General features: G+C 43.8%; 1 protein-coding gene across 2 annotated transcripts in view; it reads right to left on the bottom strand.

Moving 5' to 3' along the window:
• Positions 1-16,916, bottom strand: part of LOC142660638 (low-density lipoprotein receptor-related protein 5-like) — a 298,590-nt gene extending 281,674 nt beyond the window's left edge. For both annotated transcript variants that reach the window (XM_075837322.1, XM_075837323.1), the window contains exon 1: positions 16,638-16,916. In XM_075837322.1, the coding sequence (XP_075693437.1) occupies positions 16,638-16,695 (58 nt within the window). In that variant the 5' untranslated portion in view covers positions 16,696-16,916. The remainder of the gene's footprint in view (positions 1-16,637) is intronic.
• Between the last annotated feature and the right edge of the window lie 1,950 nt (positions 16,917-18,866).

Below are 18,866 nucleotides of genomic sequence, written 5' to 3'. Positions count from 1 at the left end.
TGATTAATGGCCTTAATTTATTAAGCCGATCATAGGCTGGGTCACTTCTTGGGGGGACTTAGGAATTGTCTGTAAAACGCATGAATCGCATTAGGGCCTCATAGCGGTTTCAGGACATACAGGGGTAGCGTGGACAGCACTAGAAGTCCAGTAGGACCGGACAGATTGTTTTTTAACCAAACCGATATTGAGGGTAATGCCTAAAATTTTTTTTATTTCTGGGACACTTGTGGGGTTCCACATTCTGGAGTATATAGACGCAGGCTTTTGCAGAACAAACTGCCTAGCATACAGATTAGTCTGCTGGACTATCAAGTCTAGGACCGTATCACATAAATAAATGAAAAAAAATTATAGGGGGTAAAATTTGACGTCAACACTAATTCCAGGAGTAGCTTCAAATTGGGGTACTTGGGGGGGAAAATGATAGTGCAGGATCCCACATCACGGGAGGGACTGCAACATTCGGCCCTGCACTTGACATCTCTACAGCGACTGCTGTATCTACCACCATAGGACTATGGGGTTCAGCGGTAGAACTAGAATCGTCACTGTCGGGAACAAATTCTGAAGCAGTGTCTGTTTCGCTTTCAGAACTGTCAGAACACAGCAAGGCGTAGACTTGCTCCACGCTGTACATTCGCTGAGACATTTATAAGAGTGTGTGTGTGTGTGTGTGTGTGTGTGTGTGTGTGTGTGTGTGTGTGTGTGTGTGTGTGTGTGTGTGTGTGTGTGTGTGTGCCCTATAAGTCCTAACCCTAAAGTAAACCTAGAAACGACACAGATTGTAATTTTTTATATAACTGACGTAAAATTCTAACGACCCTAAACACGAACGCTAAACTAGCCCTAACCCTAAAGTAACGCTAAACTAGCACTAAACCTAAAGTAACGCAACGCTAAACTAGCGCTGACGCCAATATAGATTATATATATATATAATTTTAGAAAGAGGATTTGCTTTTTCACTTTTTTTACTCCACAGAACAGGACGCAGACTGATCTCGCTCTCCTCTCAGAACTACAATGGGAGGAGAGAGAAACACAGCCCATGTCCTGGCTGTGTTATGAAAATAACTGTCAGTGATCTCTGTGATAGGTTTTATCACAGAGATCACCTGATCAAGGGACCAGTCACAACGGTCCCTGACTGTTGCTGTGCCAGCTACAGACACAGGCAAGCTTTGCACTGTGCATGCGGGCGGCATTTTGGGGGGGGGTGATCAGACATGAAGGGGAATCGGACGTGGGAGGGGGCGGGGACGACACTGATTACCCGTTCTCTCTCCTCTCTAAGGAGTTATTACATGAGGAGAGAGAAATGGCAACGATCTGCCGCTTTACCGTGAATCTTTATAACGATTCACAGCGATCACGTGACCAGAGAGCCCACTCGTGATGGTCTCTGATCGTTGCTCCGAACACTCAGCTACCTCCGGAAGCTGAGAGAACGGAGCTATGCACTGCGCATGCGTGCGCCATTTTGGGGGGAGGGATCGGACGAGGGGGAGGGTCGGACGTGGGAGGATGGGGGAACACTAATTACCTGTTCTCTCTCCTCTCTAAGGAGTTATTCCATGAGAGAAGAGAGAAATGGCGACGATCTGCCGCTTTAGTGTGAACGCCAGGAAATAATGATTCACGGCGATCACGTGACCAGAGACCACTGGTCTCTGGTCGTTGCTCCGAACTCTCAGCTACCTCCGGTAGCTGAGAGAACGGAGCTCTGATCTTCAGTTTCGGCGCTACTTTAGGCTAAAGCGATCACGTGAAAAGGCGTCACCTTAGCCTAAAGCCCCTTAGTGAGGAACGTAAAAAGGTGTACGGTTGGTCACTAAGGGGTTAAAGAGGCTCTGTCACCAGATTATAAATGCTCCATCTCCTACATAATCTGATCGGTGCTGTAATGTAGACAATTTATGGGCCTTGATAATTCGCCTCTTGAAACAGAAGAAATGTTCCCCTCGGGCCAGCACAACTGCATATTTTTTATTTCCTGACTGACCTTAAAGAGGCTCTGTCACCAGAATATAAGTGCCCTATCTCCTACATAATCTGATTGACGCTGTAATGTAGATAACAGCAGTGTTTTTTTTTTTTAAAAGCGATCATTTTTGAGCAAGTTATGAGCTAGTTTAGATTTATGCTAATGAGTTTCTCAATGGACAACTGGGCGTGTTTTTACTTTTTACCAACTGGGCATTGTACAGAGAAGTGTATGACGCTGACCAATCAGTGTCATACACTTCTCATTGTTCCAGCCCAGCTTCTTTCACTGCACAATCACACTGTGCTGTGGATCATGCTGGGCTGGAACAATGAGAAGTGTAGGACACTGATTGGTCAGCGTCATACACTTCTCTGTACAATGCCCAGTTGGTAAAACGTAAAAACACGCCCAGTTGTCCATTGAGAAACTCATTAGCATAAATCTAAACTAGCTCATAACTTGCTCAAAAATGATCGCTTTTAAAAAAAAAAAACACTGCTGTTATCTACATTACAGCGCCAATCAGATTATGTAGGAGTTAGAGGCTCTGTCACCAGATTATAAGTGCTCTAACTAATTTTATCATAGACTTTTTTTGCTGGATGAGCTATAGTTTTTATTGGTACCATTTTGGGGTAGATGCGACTTTTTGATTACTTTTTATCCTATTTGTTGGGAAGCAAGGGACCAGAAAACTGCAATTCTGGCATCGTTTTTTTAGGTGTTTTTTTTATACAGCGTTCACCATGTGTTATAAACGACATGTTAACTTTATTCTGCGGGTCAGTACGATTCCGGCGATACCTAATTTATAGCACTTTGTTTTACAACGTTTTGAACAATAAAATTACTTTTGTAAAAACAATGTATTTTTTGTCGCCAAGTTGTGAGAACCATAAAAAAAGTTTCACTTTTTCGCCGACGTAGCTGTAGGAGGGCTTGATTTTTGCGAGACGAGATATAGTTTATATAGGTACCATTTTTGGATAAATGCGACTTGTTGCTAATTTTTTATTCCAATATTTGTAGGCCGTTCACCGCGTGGAACAAACATTTTTATAGTTCAGGCCGTTACGGACACAGCGATACCAAATACGTATGTTTTTTTTTTGTTTTTTTCAAGGATAAAGGACTTAATTGAACAGGGCGATTGTGTTTTATTTTATTACTTGAAACACACAAAAGGAAAAATTTCAATTACAACAGTTGCCTGCAAACATTCAGGTTGGTGCTTTTATTTTCCAAAGAATCTCTGAACATATTAATGGTTTACTTTTCCTTTGCATTAGGTTTGATAAATCTTCTGTGTTTTTGTTTGTGGTATTTTTTTTTTTTTGCTTTAGTGGTGTTTATTTTCCAATTGTAGCATGCTTTAGAGTGCATTCACACGTGCAGGTTTTGTTAAGGTTTCCTGGTGCAGTTTTTGAAGCAAAAACCAGGAGTGAATTCACATAAGCGAAAAAGTAGTGTCTGTCTCTGGCTTTATGATCCACTCCTGGTTTTGGCTTAAAAAAAAACTACATAAAAAATCCCTGAACAAAACCTTCATGTGTGAATACACACTAAGGCCGGATTCACACGAGCGTGTGTTTGCGTGCTCCAAAAATGCGCCGTTTTGCGCGCGCAAAAGGCACTTGACAGCTGCGTGTGTAAGCCCCGTAGGATGCGCAGCTGCGTGCTTTTCGCGCAGCCATCATTATGACACTCCATTTGGATGTTTGTAAACAGTGTTTAAAAGCATGTGGTGCTTTTCTGTTTTCATTCATCCTTTTCACAGCGGTTGCGCGAATCACGCTTGTCCCACGGAAGTGCTTCCGTGTGGCATGCGTGGTTTTCACGCACCCATTGACTTCAATGAGTGCGTGATGTGCGAAAAACTCTCAAAGAACGGACATGTCGTGACTTTAATGCAGCGGACCAATGCTGCGTAAAAATCACGCAACTGTCTGCACGGCCCCATAAACTAATATAGGTCCGTGCGACGCGTGTGAAAATCACGCGCGTTGCACGGACGTATATCCCGTTCGTCTGAATAAGCCCTTAGGTTTGGAGTTTTTTTTAGAGCAATTTTCACCCTTAGACCTAAATTTGATCGACAAAAACCACACCAAGAACTGAAACTGCATTTGGTACGTACGTCCTTAAAGGGGTATTCCCATATCAGACATTTTTTAGCATATCCATAGGAGGAACAGGGCTCTTCCGACTCATGGGGGGGGCACTTCCAGGAGGAGAAAAAAAGGAGAGGTGGCCTTGCTCTCTCCATCCACTTCTCTGGGAGTTACAAAAACAGTTTATTACGATTGTACTTCATTCATTCTCTGTCTGGATGTGACGTCCGGCGACAGCCTCACTAGGTGGGCCAAAGATATAACGTTCTCCACATAGGTGTGGCTCCCAGAGGTGTGACTCGCACCTTCCAGATATTTATGGCATATCCTGTGGATACAGTATATTCGCTGGCACAGACCTGTGCGTGGATCCTGTACACCCTCCGTGTGCAGCCTTCGGCTCTATTCACACGACGTTTTTCTCGGCCGTTTTGGTCCGTTCCATTTCTGTTCCGGGCCGTGTATCCGTTTTTAAGCACCGATTTTGACCCGTTTTTTTGCATCCGTTTTTTTTTCCCCTGTCAGTTATAAAAACAGATGAATTTCATTTGTCAACTTTTTTGGCCACACACTGCCCTCTGTAGATACTGGCACAACCTCCCGTAGATGGAACCATGGACTACGGATTAGGGATTCCGCTCCTACAGGGAGCAAAAAAATCCTTCTCACATGCACTTAGAGGAGAAGAGAACGAGCGGCAGAAAGCACGGCAGTCACTCGGATCACATCCAAGTGACAGCCGTGCTTTACTCGGCCCCGTAGACTTACCAAGCCATCAAAACACCGGCTGTGTGAACAGCCCCATTCGGGGTCTATTGTTCCTACTGCGGCCGTGTGACGGCCGTCACACAGCCAAGAATCACTGTCGTGTGAATAGGGCCTTACAGGTTTTGTTGGGTGCAGTATGAACATAGACATCCCCCCCCCCCCCCCCCTACAAGCAGGGCTTCTAGGAGAGATTACCTTTATACATATAACCGATAAAATAAAAATCATGGCATGTTCTATATTTTTTTTTAAATCGGGGACATGGGGAAGTATGGTGGAAACCCCATGCTCCTCTATAGCATCACTATGATAACTCTACAAAATGGAGCTGGAATATGGCTGTGTGCTTGAGCCCTAAGTCTAATGATTTTGGCTGGGCAATATTTTGAGTGGTAGGACTTTGCTAGAGGGTTTCCGCATATTTACCTGCTGTATTGCACATGTGTTGCGAGATATTCGCTTTAAGAAAAACAAAAAAACAAATCTCTGCATTGGTCATAAGCTGTTCAGTAGACTGCTTTTAGGAAGACTTGCAGATCCTGAACAACAAATGTTAGGAATTCTGTGTATTACAATGATCTGACTGTTCTGAAATCCATATGTGTTTTTTAGTGTTCAGGCCTCTTGGCAGACAAAGCTTGAGGAGAGGGGGAGTGGGTCTCTGAGTGCTATAGTTGGCAATGCCCATGGGAAAGTCTGCTGTCCGTCCCTTTTTTTTCCTCTAAATGAATTTAAAGTTTCGCTAATGGCAAACAATAGTTGTCTACATAAACTTTACTCCACTGCTGGAGAGTGGCCAAAATAAACTGACTAGGTGTAAGATGGGGGAGGGGGGGGAATCTCTTCTTCTGAAACCCAGAGGGAATGTTCTAAAAGAAGGAGATCTATCCTTTGAAATTGGAGCAAACAATCTCTCTAAACAGAGTAAAAATCATCGGCCTTCAAACGATTTTCTTTATGAATTAGGAAACAGATAAAAATTGTTCTACATTCCTTTTTTCCTTTCGTACAGCATTACGGACAGGATTGTAAGTGTTGTAATTGTGATTTTTTTATTTTTTTTTAAGTCTATTCTCCTTTTGTGTTTATCTATGTGATAATTACACATGTGTATTTTAGAGCAGTTTTGCTGGTTGTGCAGTACATTCATGCACACAAAGACCATCATGGAGATGTATAGCACTTCCCATGTGTTGAAGAAAAGCGGATCTGTACGGACAGCAACAGGTCCGCTCTATTAGCCAAAATTGCACAAAAAAATAAAATATTGCTCTTTTAATAGGAACGACCAAAGACTAGCATCAGTGTTTTGGCTTGGTATTCTATGGCTAGAAATCAAAGGTCTAAAGTAAATCATTTTCACACAGTGTCTTCAAACGTAGAGTGAAGGGACTTGTAAAGTAGTGGGCTTGGGATGTACTGGAATAGAATTAAAGTGGCTATCCAGGTTCCAAAATTATTTTATTTTATTTTTGCTAGTGCTTGAGCATGAGATGAATTAACTAAAACCGCAGTACTCGCCTATCCTTTTCTCTGGCGATCCAGTTATGACGCTCCTGTGGCCCTCTCAGTGATTATTTACATACATGTAGCAGGTGACTGGTTTAGCCCTCGATTTATCTCCCCTAAACACAGTACATGGGAAAGGGAAATTATTAACTCTTCCACCAATTTGTGGTAAAAAGAAATATCAATTTTGCAACTTTCGTGCCGCTTCCGCCACGAAGTGCCACCCACAAAAAGTGGGTGGCGCTTAACTGAAGGGGCAGGGCCATCAGTTTCCTGACAAGTTTATCATAATTTACACCAGAAACTGGTGTAAATTATAGTGCAAATCTACTTCAGCTCATTGCCGAACGTAGATTTGAGACTGTCCCACGGATGGGCAGAGATGGACCTTAATAGGAGTGTGCCTCTTAACCCCTTAATGACCAGGCCTTTTTGCGCATTAATGACCAAGGATTATTTTTTGTTTTTTTCACGGTCTCATTCCAAGAGTCAAAAATTTGTTGGTTTTTTTTATTCCTTGGGCATAGCGGTGTAAGGGCTTTTTTTTTTTTTGCGGGACGAGTTGTATTTTTCAATTGCACAATTTTTGGATGCATATAATACATTAACTATTACCTTAATTTTAGAGAATTGAAAATAAACAGCTATTCCAGCATTGTTTTTTGCGTTAAAAATTTATGCCGTTCACTATACGGCCTAAATAACATGTTACCTTTATTCTATGGGACGATTACGGAGATACCAAATATTTGAAGGTTTTATATGTTTTCCTACTTTTGCACAATAAAACGAGATTTTAAAAAATTACTTGTTTTTGTATCGCTGCATTCCAAGAGCCGTCACAGTTTTGTTTTTTCCATCGACGTAGCCATATGTGGGCTTGTTTTTTTGTTTTTTTTTAAGGGGAAAGTGTATTTTTCATTGGTAGTGTTTTGGGGTACATGGGACTTATTGATTAACTTTAATTTTATTCTTTATGGGGGGGGGGATTGGGAGAAAAAAAAAAAAAGTAATTCTGAGGTTTTAATTTTTGGACACCGTTTACCTGGCGGTTTAATTAATATGTTAACTTTATTGTTCAAATCAAAACGAATGCGACACTACCATATTTGTGTATGGTTGTTTTTTGTTTGCACCATTATTTTATTTTTACTGCAATCTATTTTTTCATATACTTTTTTTCTCTCTTCCACTAGGGGACCTCACTTTGCGATCATCTGATCTCTTATACAATGCTTCGGTATACTTCGTATACCAAAGAAATATTGCCTGTCCGTGTAAAACGGACAGGCAAACTATTAGGCCATGCCAACCGGCTGCTATGGGAACCCATTGGTGTTCCGTTATCTTGTCGTGGGGTGCCGTTGGGGTGACAAAGGGACCTCTCTCCTTCTGTCACACACATTCAATGACGCTGTTGCGATTGACAGCTGCATCCAATAGGTTAAACTACAGGAATCTGAGTGCTTTGATTGCGGCAGGAGCCTGGCTGTGTATAAAAGCCGGGCTACTGCCGTTGTGATCTTGTGGGTACGGTGGCAGTACCCACGACATCAGAGCGACTGATAGATCAGTCGCTATGTGGAAACTAGCTCCTGCTTGTGCCGGATATATTAGTCGCTCGTAGTTACGGGGTTAGACGCATTTTATTTTAACCTGCTTTATATGAAGACTTGTGTATAAAAATCTAGTCTTAGGGATCATTCAGACTAGCGCGTTCCTCGCCTGTGTGCGTTGAAATAACTCACAGCACACAGACTCATTCATTTCAATGGGGCTATTCAGACATGCGTGAGTTTTTACACAGCGAGTGTCTGAAACTCACCGCATGTCCTATATTTGTTGCCCATTGAAGTCTGGGTGAGCGAAAACCACGGACAGCACATGGATGACATCTGTGTGCGGTCAGTGTTTCACGCATCAGTTACAAAGAAATGCAGAGAAAAATAAAACCAGGCTTGCACGAACATGAAAAACGCATGCCACATGCAAAGCAAACAGATGGCACACGGACAAGAAATGTAGGAAAACCGCTGCGTTATTTTCGCGCGCAAATCTGACACGCTCGCCTGAATGTAGATCATATATATCCCCCCCATAGAGTTTGGTAAAATTCACAGTTAGGTCCAGAATTATTTGGACAGTGACACAAACTTCATTGTCACCGCATTGGATTTGAAATGAAACAACGGAGATGCAATGGAAGTGTAGACTTTCAGGTTTAATTCAGGGGTTGAACAAAAATATCCTGTCAAAAGTTTCGGAATTGCAACTATTTCTCTACACAGCCTCCTCATTTCAGGGGCTCAAAAATAATTGGACAGATTAACATTACCATAAATATTTTAATACTTTGTAGAGAATCCTTTGCAGGCAAGGACTATCTGAAGTCTGGAACTCATGGACATCACTAAACGCTGGGTTTCCTCCTTTGTGATGCTTTGCCAGGCCTTTACTGCAGCGGTCTTCAGTTATTGCTTGTTTGTGGGCCTGCCTTATGTTTTGTCTTAAGCAAGTGAAATGAATGCTCGATAGGGTTGAGATCTGAAGATTGACTTGCCCATTGCAGAATATTCCACTTTGCCTTAAAAAAAAAAAAAAAAAACTCCTGGTTTGCTCACAGTATGTTTTGGGTAATTGTCCATCTGTACTGTGAAGCGACGTCCAATCAACCTTTCTGCATTTGGTTGAATCTGAGCAGAAAGTATATCCCTGAACACTACAGAATTCATCCGGCTGCTTCTGTCTTCAGTCACATCAATAAACACTATTGACCCAGTGCCTTTGGCAGCCATGCATGCCCATGCCATCACACTGCCTCCACCATTTTTCACAGAGGATATGGTGTGCTTTGGATCGTGAGCCATTCCAAGCCTTCTCCATACTTTATTCCATCATTCTGTTACAGGTTGATCTTAGTTTCAACTTACTGTGGGCGGTCGGGAAGCGGTTAATACCTGTGAGACGCCTAAATAGTTAAAACACTTTCTGAATGCCGCTTTGAATACTCTAAGGGGTGCAGTTTTTAAAATGGGGTGATTTATGGGTCTATCTAGTACATAAGGCCCTCAAAGCCACTTCAGAACTGAACTGGTCCTTGAAAAAAATAGGCTTTTGAAATTTTCTTGAAAATGACAGAAATTGCTGCTAAAGTCTACAATTTTCTATGGTATTACTATCTGTTTTACAAGTACATACATTTAAAATTAGAAAAAACATAATTTTTGCAAATTTTCTTTCAATTTTAGTGTTTTTCACAAATAAGCAATGAATTTATTGACCACATTTTTCCACCATCATTAAGTACAATATGCCACGAGAAAATAGTCTCAGAATCGCTTGGATAGGCAAAAGCATTCCAGTGTTTCTACCACATAAAATGACACGTCAGATTTGAAGAAAATGGGGCTGGTCCCCAAGGGCCAAAATGAGCTTGGTCCTGAAACGGTTAAAGGGGTTTTCGAGGCAAACAAATTTTTTCGTGGCGGGCTACACACGAACACTGAGGAATTTCATTAAGAAGAAAATGGGGCAGGTATTGAGGCGTAAGCAAAGAATTGTACGGGGCGGGCATTAAAGAGGATGTGGACCAATACGATGTTTCAAACCCTGGACTTCTGACTTATACCCGGATTTGAGGTATCCTATTGGTCCACAGCCTCCTCAATGTCCGCCCCGTTCATTCTTTGCTTATGCTTCAATATCAGCACCGTTGTTTTTGCGCGCCTGCTATTCCTTGGTGGCCACAAGCTGCCCGTTCCGATGGTATCTACATGCATGATGAGGATCATATTACATATCTGAGGTGCTGTCATGTGATTCTGTGACCGCACGCAGAGAAAACTGGTGGGCGGGATAAACTAAAGGGGAAGGGAGAACTAGTGGGGAGGGCCAATAGACAGATAGAGGGGGCGGAATAATTACTGGACAGAAGAAAAGGGAGGGATCCTCCAGCTCACCACTTGTGGTGTCTTGTTCAGACTAGGGATGTCACGATACCAGAATATGGACTTCGATACCGATACTTCGTTAAGTATTGCGATTTTGATACCAATGCGATACTTTGCCAACAGTAATAAAAAAAATGTAAAAAAAGTTCTTCCATTTTCTGATGTGAGGCGCGAGGTGTGATTCTGAATTTAACCTCCATTTGCCTCACATTAATAGTAATTAACCCCATCATGTTTCTCAGTCATAATGGGTTAATGTGTGAGGTACATGATGGGGTTAATTACTATTAATGTGAGGCACATGGAGGTTAAATTCATCACACCTTGTGCCTCACAATAAGTGAAAAGTAAATTTTATTTTTTTACAGCGTACACATCATAAATGACGTGAAAAAATTGTTGTGCAGGTTATTACGGTCGCAAGACAGACCTGGGGTCCTTCAATAGACCCTGGGATGTCTGTCCATATATGGTATGGCTCTTCCCAGGAATTCCCTGTGATGCAATCCAGGGGCATCCCCCCTTCTCAATTTCCCCTGAATGCTGCAGTCCGCTGTGATCGCAGCATTCAGAGGAATAGCGGCGGAGATGAGGTTTCTCTGATCTCCGCCGTCATAGAGCGGGGCTGCATAATACAACCATTGCCCCGCTCCTGACAACAAGTGTGCGCGTGGTCAGCATGAGGTGATACGGCTAGCGCTAAATTAATGAGCAGCGGCGCAGGCACTAAAGACAGAACATGGGGGTGTTTTGCAGGGCGCCCGCCATGTTCTGTCTTCAGTGCCGCCACTCATTAGTGCAGTGCCGGCAGCATCGCATCATCCTGACCCCGCGCACTTGTCAGGACTCAGTAGCGTGGCAATGAAAGTATTATACAGCCGCAGCCCCGCTCTCATACATACATTCATGTGTTACTATACTAAGCTGTGCGGCCACACAGCTAAGTATCGAAATACATGAAACAACGGTATCGAACCATATGGGGATGCACAGTATCGAAACAGTATCGAAGTTTCGATGCATGACACAGGTCGGTGTGCATACTAACGCCTCATTCACACAACAGGGTCCGAGTGTCGGCCGATAAAATCGGCCGTTTTGCATCCGTTCCGATTCCGTTACGTGTTGCCGTTTGTAACCCGTTTTTTTATCTGTCCGTTTTAAAATCGGATGAATTTCATTTAAATTTGTTGCCACACACAGCCCTTTGTAGATAATGCCACCCAGCCCCCTGCAGGTGATGCCACCCAGTCTCCTGCAGGTGATGCCACCCAGCCCCCCCCCCTCCCCACATTCCAGGAGAAGTCACTGACTTCAATGTCCATATATGGACTGTGTAGTCACTGACTTCTCCTGGAGAGGAATTCCGCTTCAGAAGTGAGTGACGTCACGGTGTCCATATATGGACAGTGTAGTCACGCACTTCTCTCGTAGCAGAATCCCCGGCCATAGAGTCGGGGATTCCGCTGCAGAAGTGAGTGACTTCGCTGTGTCCATATATGGACAGTGTAGTCACGCACTTCTCCTGTAGCGGAATCCCCAATCCCCAGCCGGGGATTGGGGATTCCGACTCCTACCGGGAGCAAAAAAAGACCCTCCTCCTCACATGCACTCTGCACTGTGAGGAGGAGAGAGAGCGCGAGCGACGGAATACATGGCCATCACTCGGGACACATTCCGGTGATAGCCGTGTATTACCCAGCCCCATAGACTTCTATGGGAGTCGGGCGGCCGGGTAAACGGCTGAAAATAGGGCATGTCCCATTTTTTGACGGCCAGGTTTCCCGGGCCGTCCAAAAAAAAAAAAAAAAAAAAAAATCGGTCGTGTGAATAGCCCATTAGGGGTCTTTTGTTCCTAATGCAGGCAGGTGACGGCCGTCACCCGGCCGGGAAACCCTGTCGTGTGAAAAAGGCTGGGTTCACACGACCTATTTTCAGAAGTAAACGAGGCGTATTATGCCTCGTTTTACGTCTGAAAATAGGGCTACAATACGTCGGCAAACATCTGCCCATTCATTTGAATGGGTTTTCCGACGTACTGTGCCGACGACCTGTCATTTACGCGTCGTCGTTTGACAGCTGTCAAACGACGACGCGTAAATTGACTGCCTCGGCAAAGACGTGCAGGACACTTCTTTGCAACGTAATTTGCGCCGTTCTTCATTGAAGTCAATGAAGAGCAGCTCAAGATTACAGGCGTCAAATACGCCTCGCATAATACGAGGAGCAGCATTTACCTCTGAAACGACGCAGCTGTTTTCTCCTGGAAACAGTCTGTCTTTTCAGACGTAAAAGCCTCTCATCGTGTGCACATACCCTCAGGGCTAACGCTCGTGAACAAGCCTGTGTCAGGAGGAAAAAAAAAAAAAACAGATGAAAAGCAGATCTTCCGGCCAGGCAGAGGTAGGGTGAATAGGAAGCAATGTGTTCGGATTTCATACAGAATGCACATTAGGAACTTTATTCTATATTTACATATAGTATTAGTTCAAAAATTGTGTGTCCCTGGAAAACCACTTTAAAGTCAATGGGTTCCGTCAAGCACTGTAAGGGTATGTTCATACGACCTATTCTCAGACGTAATTCAGGAGTTTTATGCCTCGAATTACACCTGAAAAACAGGCTCCATAACGCCTACAAACATCTGCCCATTGCTTGCAATGGGTTTTACGATGTTCTGTTCAGAAGAGGTGTAATTTTACGCGTCGCTGTGAAAAGACGGCGCGTAAAATGACGGCTCGTCAAAAGTGCAGGACACTTCTTGGGACGTTTTTGGAGCCGTTTTTCATAGACTATTGAAAATCGCTCCAAAAACGGCCGTAAAAACACCGGGAAAAACGCGAGTTGCTCAAAAAACTTCTGAAAATCAGGAGCTGTTTTCCCTTGAAAACAGTTCCTTATTTTCAGAGTTTTTTGTTAAGCGTGTGAACATACCCTTAGCGTCTTTAACGCAATGGTCCCGGCACTTCTGCTATGACAGAGGAATAGAACAACGAAAAACCGGAAAGACATAAAAAATAAAAAAAAAATTATACGTTAAGAGTGATTCCATTAGAGTCTATGGGCGAGGTATGCGTTAAACGGATGTCATCGCCGCCCATAGACTATAATGGTATCTGTTTAACATATACGTCATGCACAAATTCTTGAGAGCTCATGCCATATACATTTAACATATACCACTATACTGAAGGATGCCACTGTTAAGGGATCCGTCGCAGCCTGCGTTTAACGTATACGTCAGGAGCTTTACCTGGCGTGCATGCTAAATGTAGGCCCAAAACATGATGTGCAAAGAGCCTTATACCCCCTCTTTTCTAGAAAGAGCCTCAAAAAAATAGTTCTGCATTTTGTTGGGCAAAGATGACTAATTAGAATACGCAAACTACAGCACTTCTACCAATAAAGAAAGATATTGTCGTGACTGTAGATAGGAATAAATGCATAGACTTGTAGCACAATATACAGATTTAGACCCTGTTCACACAGAGTTTTTTGACGAGTTTTTTGGCGCGGCAAACGCTCCGCAAAACTCGTCAAAAACGCCTCTTATTGATTTCAATGGGAGTTGGACGAGTTTTTTTACCGCAAGCAAAAAAAAACGCGTCGCGGTAAAAAGAAGCGTCATGACCCATCTTGAGGCGGTTTCCGCCTCGAAAACCCCATTTCAATCAGTCAGAAAGGGTAAAAAAAAACACCTTGAGTGTTTTGACGAGTTTTTGTCAAACCACTGTGCAAAAAACGTCTGGAGCAGTTTTTGCAGGAGGAATTTTCCTCCTGCAAAAAAACGGTGTGAACACAGCCTTACAGTCATTAACATGGACAGAATAAGGAATCAGCTGAAAAACTGACATCTTCTTTGAGGAGCTGCCCTATAACTACCCCGCAAACCCTTCAACTACAAGAATCGCTCAGGTCATTGGTCTATATAATTAATTTGGGAAAATATTGCACTGTATAAAAATAACAGAAAGCAACGATGAGGGCATACAACTTATGGCGCCAAATTCAGTCTTTAACCAATAAAGGCTCGGTTTACACTGCCATAGCTTCCGTTTTGACAGGATCCCTGATGTATATGGTGGATCTATTATGATCTGTTTTTCCCCTATTGAAGGAGAGATGAAATTGGTTGTGCAAATACTACTAAAGCGTTTGAAGTATATATATATTTTTTCTATCCGTTACACACTAAATTATGTCAACCCGATGCAGTCTTTATTCACCGGCAGCTGCTTGCTAATTAATTATTTCCGTAATTTTCTCTCTCTACCAATCGCTGACATTTACGCAGCACCCTCAACAGCTGACAAACTTATACATAGGTCAGGCAGAAACACACGGTCTCAACTTCCTTTGCCATGATTAAGAACGCAGTGTGCGTTCGAAACACGTAGGCTCGGGTATATTCCCTGCTTACTCTTGTCTTGAGACTGCGTCTCGCTCCCAGATTTTAAATATTTTTTCAATAAACATGGGAATTGTTCCTCCCTTTTAAACACTACTATTGGCGCTGGATCATCTTTCCTGCAATACATACCGCGGGCCGTCTCGGGGATCCGAGCGGCACTTCAGCAGACGCTGAACCGGTGAGCTGGAGGCTCTCCCTTATCTACATTGTCTTTCCCCTATTGACTAAGGGTCCTCTTACAAGCACGACGTGGGCCGTGTAAACGAGCGCTGATCAACGAGACAGCTTGTTGATCAGCACTCATTTGCTCCTTTCACAAGGAGTTAGTATAGGGACGAGCGATTGTTACTACCATTGCTTGTTCTCATACATTTCTATCATGACGGCAGCACATCTCCCTGTTAACACAGTGAGATGTGCTGCAGACAACGATAACATTTTATGTAGCAGAAATTATACAATTGGCCGATGAACCAACCAGCATCTCGCAGGTATAACCGCACAACTTACTGGGGTTTTTAAATAGCAGCCCTAACCGTAGGACTCCTGTAGAAACATTTAGCGCGTACGTGGGGAAATTTCCCCGCGTCCACGCTAAACATTGGGGAAAAACGCAGTGTGAGCCAAAGGTAACCGATCAGTTCATATTGCTAGAAATCCATAAACATTAGATATACTAGCGCTCTAATGCAGCGAGAGTCCCTAACAAATCGACCTGTGAATGAGATAATACATGAAGTCTGATCTAGATTTACGTAAACAATAAATAGCCGGTAGAGTTCAAAAGTTGCGGATTCGTCACGGATTGTCATCGCGGCTTTTGCAAAAGGGTGAGATCTGCATCAAATCTGTCACATGTGAACGCAACTTTACAAATCACAGTAATAACCTCTCAATTGCTTTAAATGGGCTTTCGGTAATCTGGGCAGAACACTAGAGATGGACGGTATTCCCTTCGAAGTTCAAATATGGAAAAACAATGTTGATTGTATAATGAAATATGAGAAGTTATATTATTACAGTAAGGGGAATCAGAATAATAATACTACATTGTGGGGAAAAATGGGTTTGAAGGAGTGGAAACGAAGCAGTTTTTTTTTTAGGGTATGTTCACACAGAGTTTTTTTTGCAGGCAGAAAATTATGCCTCAAAATTCCATCTGGAATTTTAAGGCAGATTTTGATCACATGCACAGTTTGCCACGTTTTTTGCCCACGGCCATTGAGCGCCGCTGGTAAAACACAGCAAAATACGGTTTCTCTGCCTCGCATTGATGTCAATGGGAGGTCAGAGACGTAAACGCCCGAAGATAGGGCATGTCGCTTTTTCCCACAAGACGTTTTTTCCACTCGCGGGAAAAAAACACCTCCGCCTCCGATTGAAATCGATGGGAGGCGTTTTCAGACGTTTTTTGGCATATTTTCCACGTAAAAAAAACTCAGTGTGAACTGACCCTTAGAGGGTGGGATTAAAATTATATATATATAGAGCACACTTGTTGATTATGTATACAACTGGAAATAGTGATAAGCAAAATAAAAAAAAAACTACAAAAATAAAAAAAGGAGATGGAAGGGATCACTGAAGTTTCCCTGCTACCTGTGGCTCTCCAGCTGTTGTGACACTACTACTCCCAGCAGGTCTTGACAGCCACAGCTTGCAGAGCTGAATAACACTTGTGGCACGGAGCTGCAGGACTCGTTACCCCCCGCAGCCCCACTCGTGTTTATCACAGTTCTGCACCACTGGGGCTGAGAAGTCAGGCTTCGACTTGTGCATAGTTTACTTTTTATGGCCCTGTGCAGACACCCTCCTCCTCAGACATCAGCTGCTGAGCTCCCCCTCCCAGCACCGGACACATGGCACACAAAAATTACGAGAAGAGAATGACTACTCACCCCGAACGAAGACTAAACAGCACGAAAGCAGAAACACGACTCTCAGCGGAGCTCCCATGTTCTTCTCAGCCGTGCGTTTCTCCACCCTCCCCTAACTCCGCTTTGGGCTCTTCTGTCTCAGGCAGAAACCATTGCCTCGAACCACCTCCTCTAATCCGTCCTTCTCTTCCGAATGTTTCATGGGCACTGGGAAAACACGCCTCTTTCTTTGCACGCCTTACCCAGACAAACCACGCCTTTCAGTCGTAGACTGTGTATTGTCCTACAATGTTGTATACTCGTCCGCCAGTCCACATAACCACGCCTTTTGTTCGATTGACATTGCTAATGGGCAACGCCCACATTCTAAGTGCACACTATAGCTCGACAGATACGACACAGCCCGCCTTTTCTATTTACCCCTCCCTCTTTCCTCTTGGAAACTTGGTGTAGAGGTGGTAACTTCCTCCTCTTCTTCTTCTTCTTCCTCCTCCTCCTCCTCCTCCTCCTCCATGGGAGGCATAAATTGTCACTTTCCGCTACTCAGGACGGGTCGTGTTGTCATTGAAGTTTATCTAGTCCTGGACAGTCTGACCGGCTCCACATTCTTTTTTCGGTGTCAGAACTTTTTTATATTTTCGGACTCTACTCACAACTACAATATAGAGAACAAAAAGCAGACAACTGTTTCTGTAAACCGGTCCAGTCCTTCAGGACCAGACTCCGTTTAGCCGTGTCCGAACAACAAGACTACTGAAGTGAAGGGTCTGTCGCATGACCGAAACCGACAGTGCCCATGACTTTAATGGGTTCTGTTGGGCATTATGCCGGACAAAATAGCGCTGCATGCTGCGCTATTTTGTCTGGCAAAATCAACGGAATCTGCAACGGAGGCCCGTAACAAGCCTCCAATGCAGATGTGAACAGTGCCTACCCATTTTTAGCATGCGTATCAGGGCCTGTTCACATCACTGTTCGCTTTCCGTCCCGGGGTTCTGTCTGAGGTTTCCGTCGGGTGAACCCCGCAACGGAAAGTCAAACTGAAACCACAGCTTCCATTTACGTCACTATTGGTATCAACGACGGAATCAATAGCGGAGTCGACTGCGCTATTGATTCCGTCGGAAAAACGGAAACCTGCCAGATTGGTGACAAACGGAAACCATTAGCGATGTTTCCGTCATTGATACCAATAGTGACGGAAACGGAAGCTGTGGCTTCAGTTTGACTTTCCGTTGCGGGGTTCACCCGACGGAAACCTCCGATGGAACCCTGGAATAGAAAGCGAACGGTGATGTGAACAGGCCCTAACTTTCTTATTTGTTTGGCTAATGCCATGATATTTGCATTTTTCTGGTAAATGCAGGTTTCTTTTTTATTAAGAGCCCATCTCCCTGCAGTGTGTTCAGTCCGGGAAATACTGCCGGCATACGGTCCGTATATCACGGACTGAACACGTCTCAATCCGGCCTTAGGCCCCATTCGCGCGAGCGTATCTGAATCACGCGCTTGAAAAACACACATGAATCTGGTCTGTGTGTGTTGCCTTATGCATCAGTTGCGAATGGCATGCATTATTTACGCACTCGCAAAGCACATGTTATTTTAAATTTATTTTTAATCGAATTGATGCGCAAATCACGCATCGCACACGGATGGCTTTCACGCACCCATAGACTTCAATGGGCGCGTAGGTGCGTGAAAACACACCAATATAGGACATGCAGTGAGATTCACGCAGCAGGATCTCGCTGCGTGAAAACTCACGCATGTGTGAACGGCCCCATTGAAATCAATGGGTCCGTGTGCTGTGCTTGATTTCCATGCGCAGCACATGGACGTTATTCACGCACGTGTGAATCTGGCCTTAGGCCCTGTTCACACAGAGCTTTTTGCAGCGGAAAACGGCAGGAAAAACACGGCCGACATTGACTCCCATTGATGTCGATGGGATGTGGAGGCGTTTTTTTCCCGCGAGCAAAAAAACGCTCACGGGAAAAAGAAGCGACATGCCCTGTCTTGAGGTGTTTTCCGCCTCAAAAACCCCATTGAAATCACTGGGAGACGGAAATAAACGCTTTTTTTTACGTGTTTTTCGGCAAAACACGCGCGCGGTTTTTCACTTTGTCTCTTGAAGAAATAGGAAAAAAACGCCTTTAAAAAACACGTCTAAATTTGCGGCAAAAAACGTGGTGCAAAAGCACTTAAAAAAAAGTTCAGCAAAAAAACTCAGTGTGAACAGGCCCTTAT

This window comes from Rhinoderma darwinii, chromosome 9 (assembly GCF_050947455.1).
Source record: "Rhinoderma darwinii isolate aRhiDar2 chromosome 9, aRhiDar2.hap1, whole genome shotgun sequence".
Lineage (NCBI taxonomy): Eukaryota > Metazoa > Chordata > Amphibia > Anura > Rhinodermatidae > Rhinoderma > Rhinoderma darwinii.
Note: the sequence above shows the minus strand (reverse complement) of the source record. Positions and strands in the feature narration are given on the sequence as shown.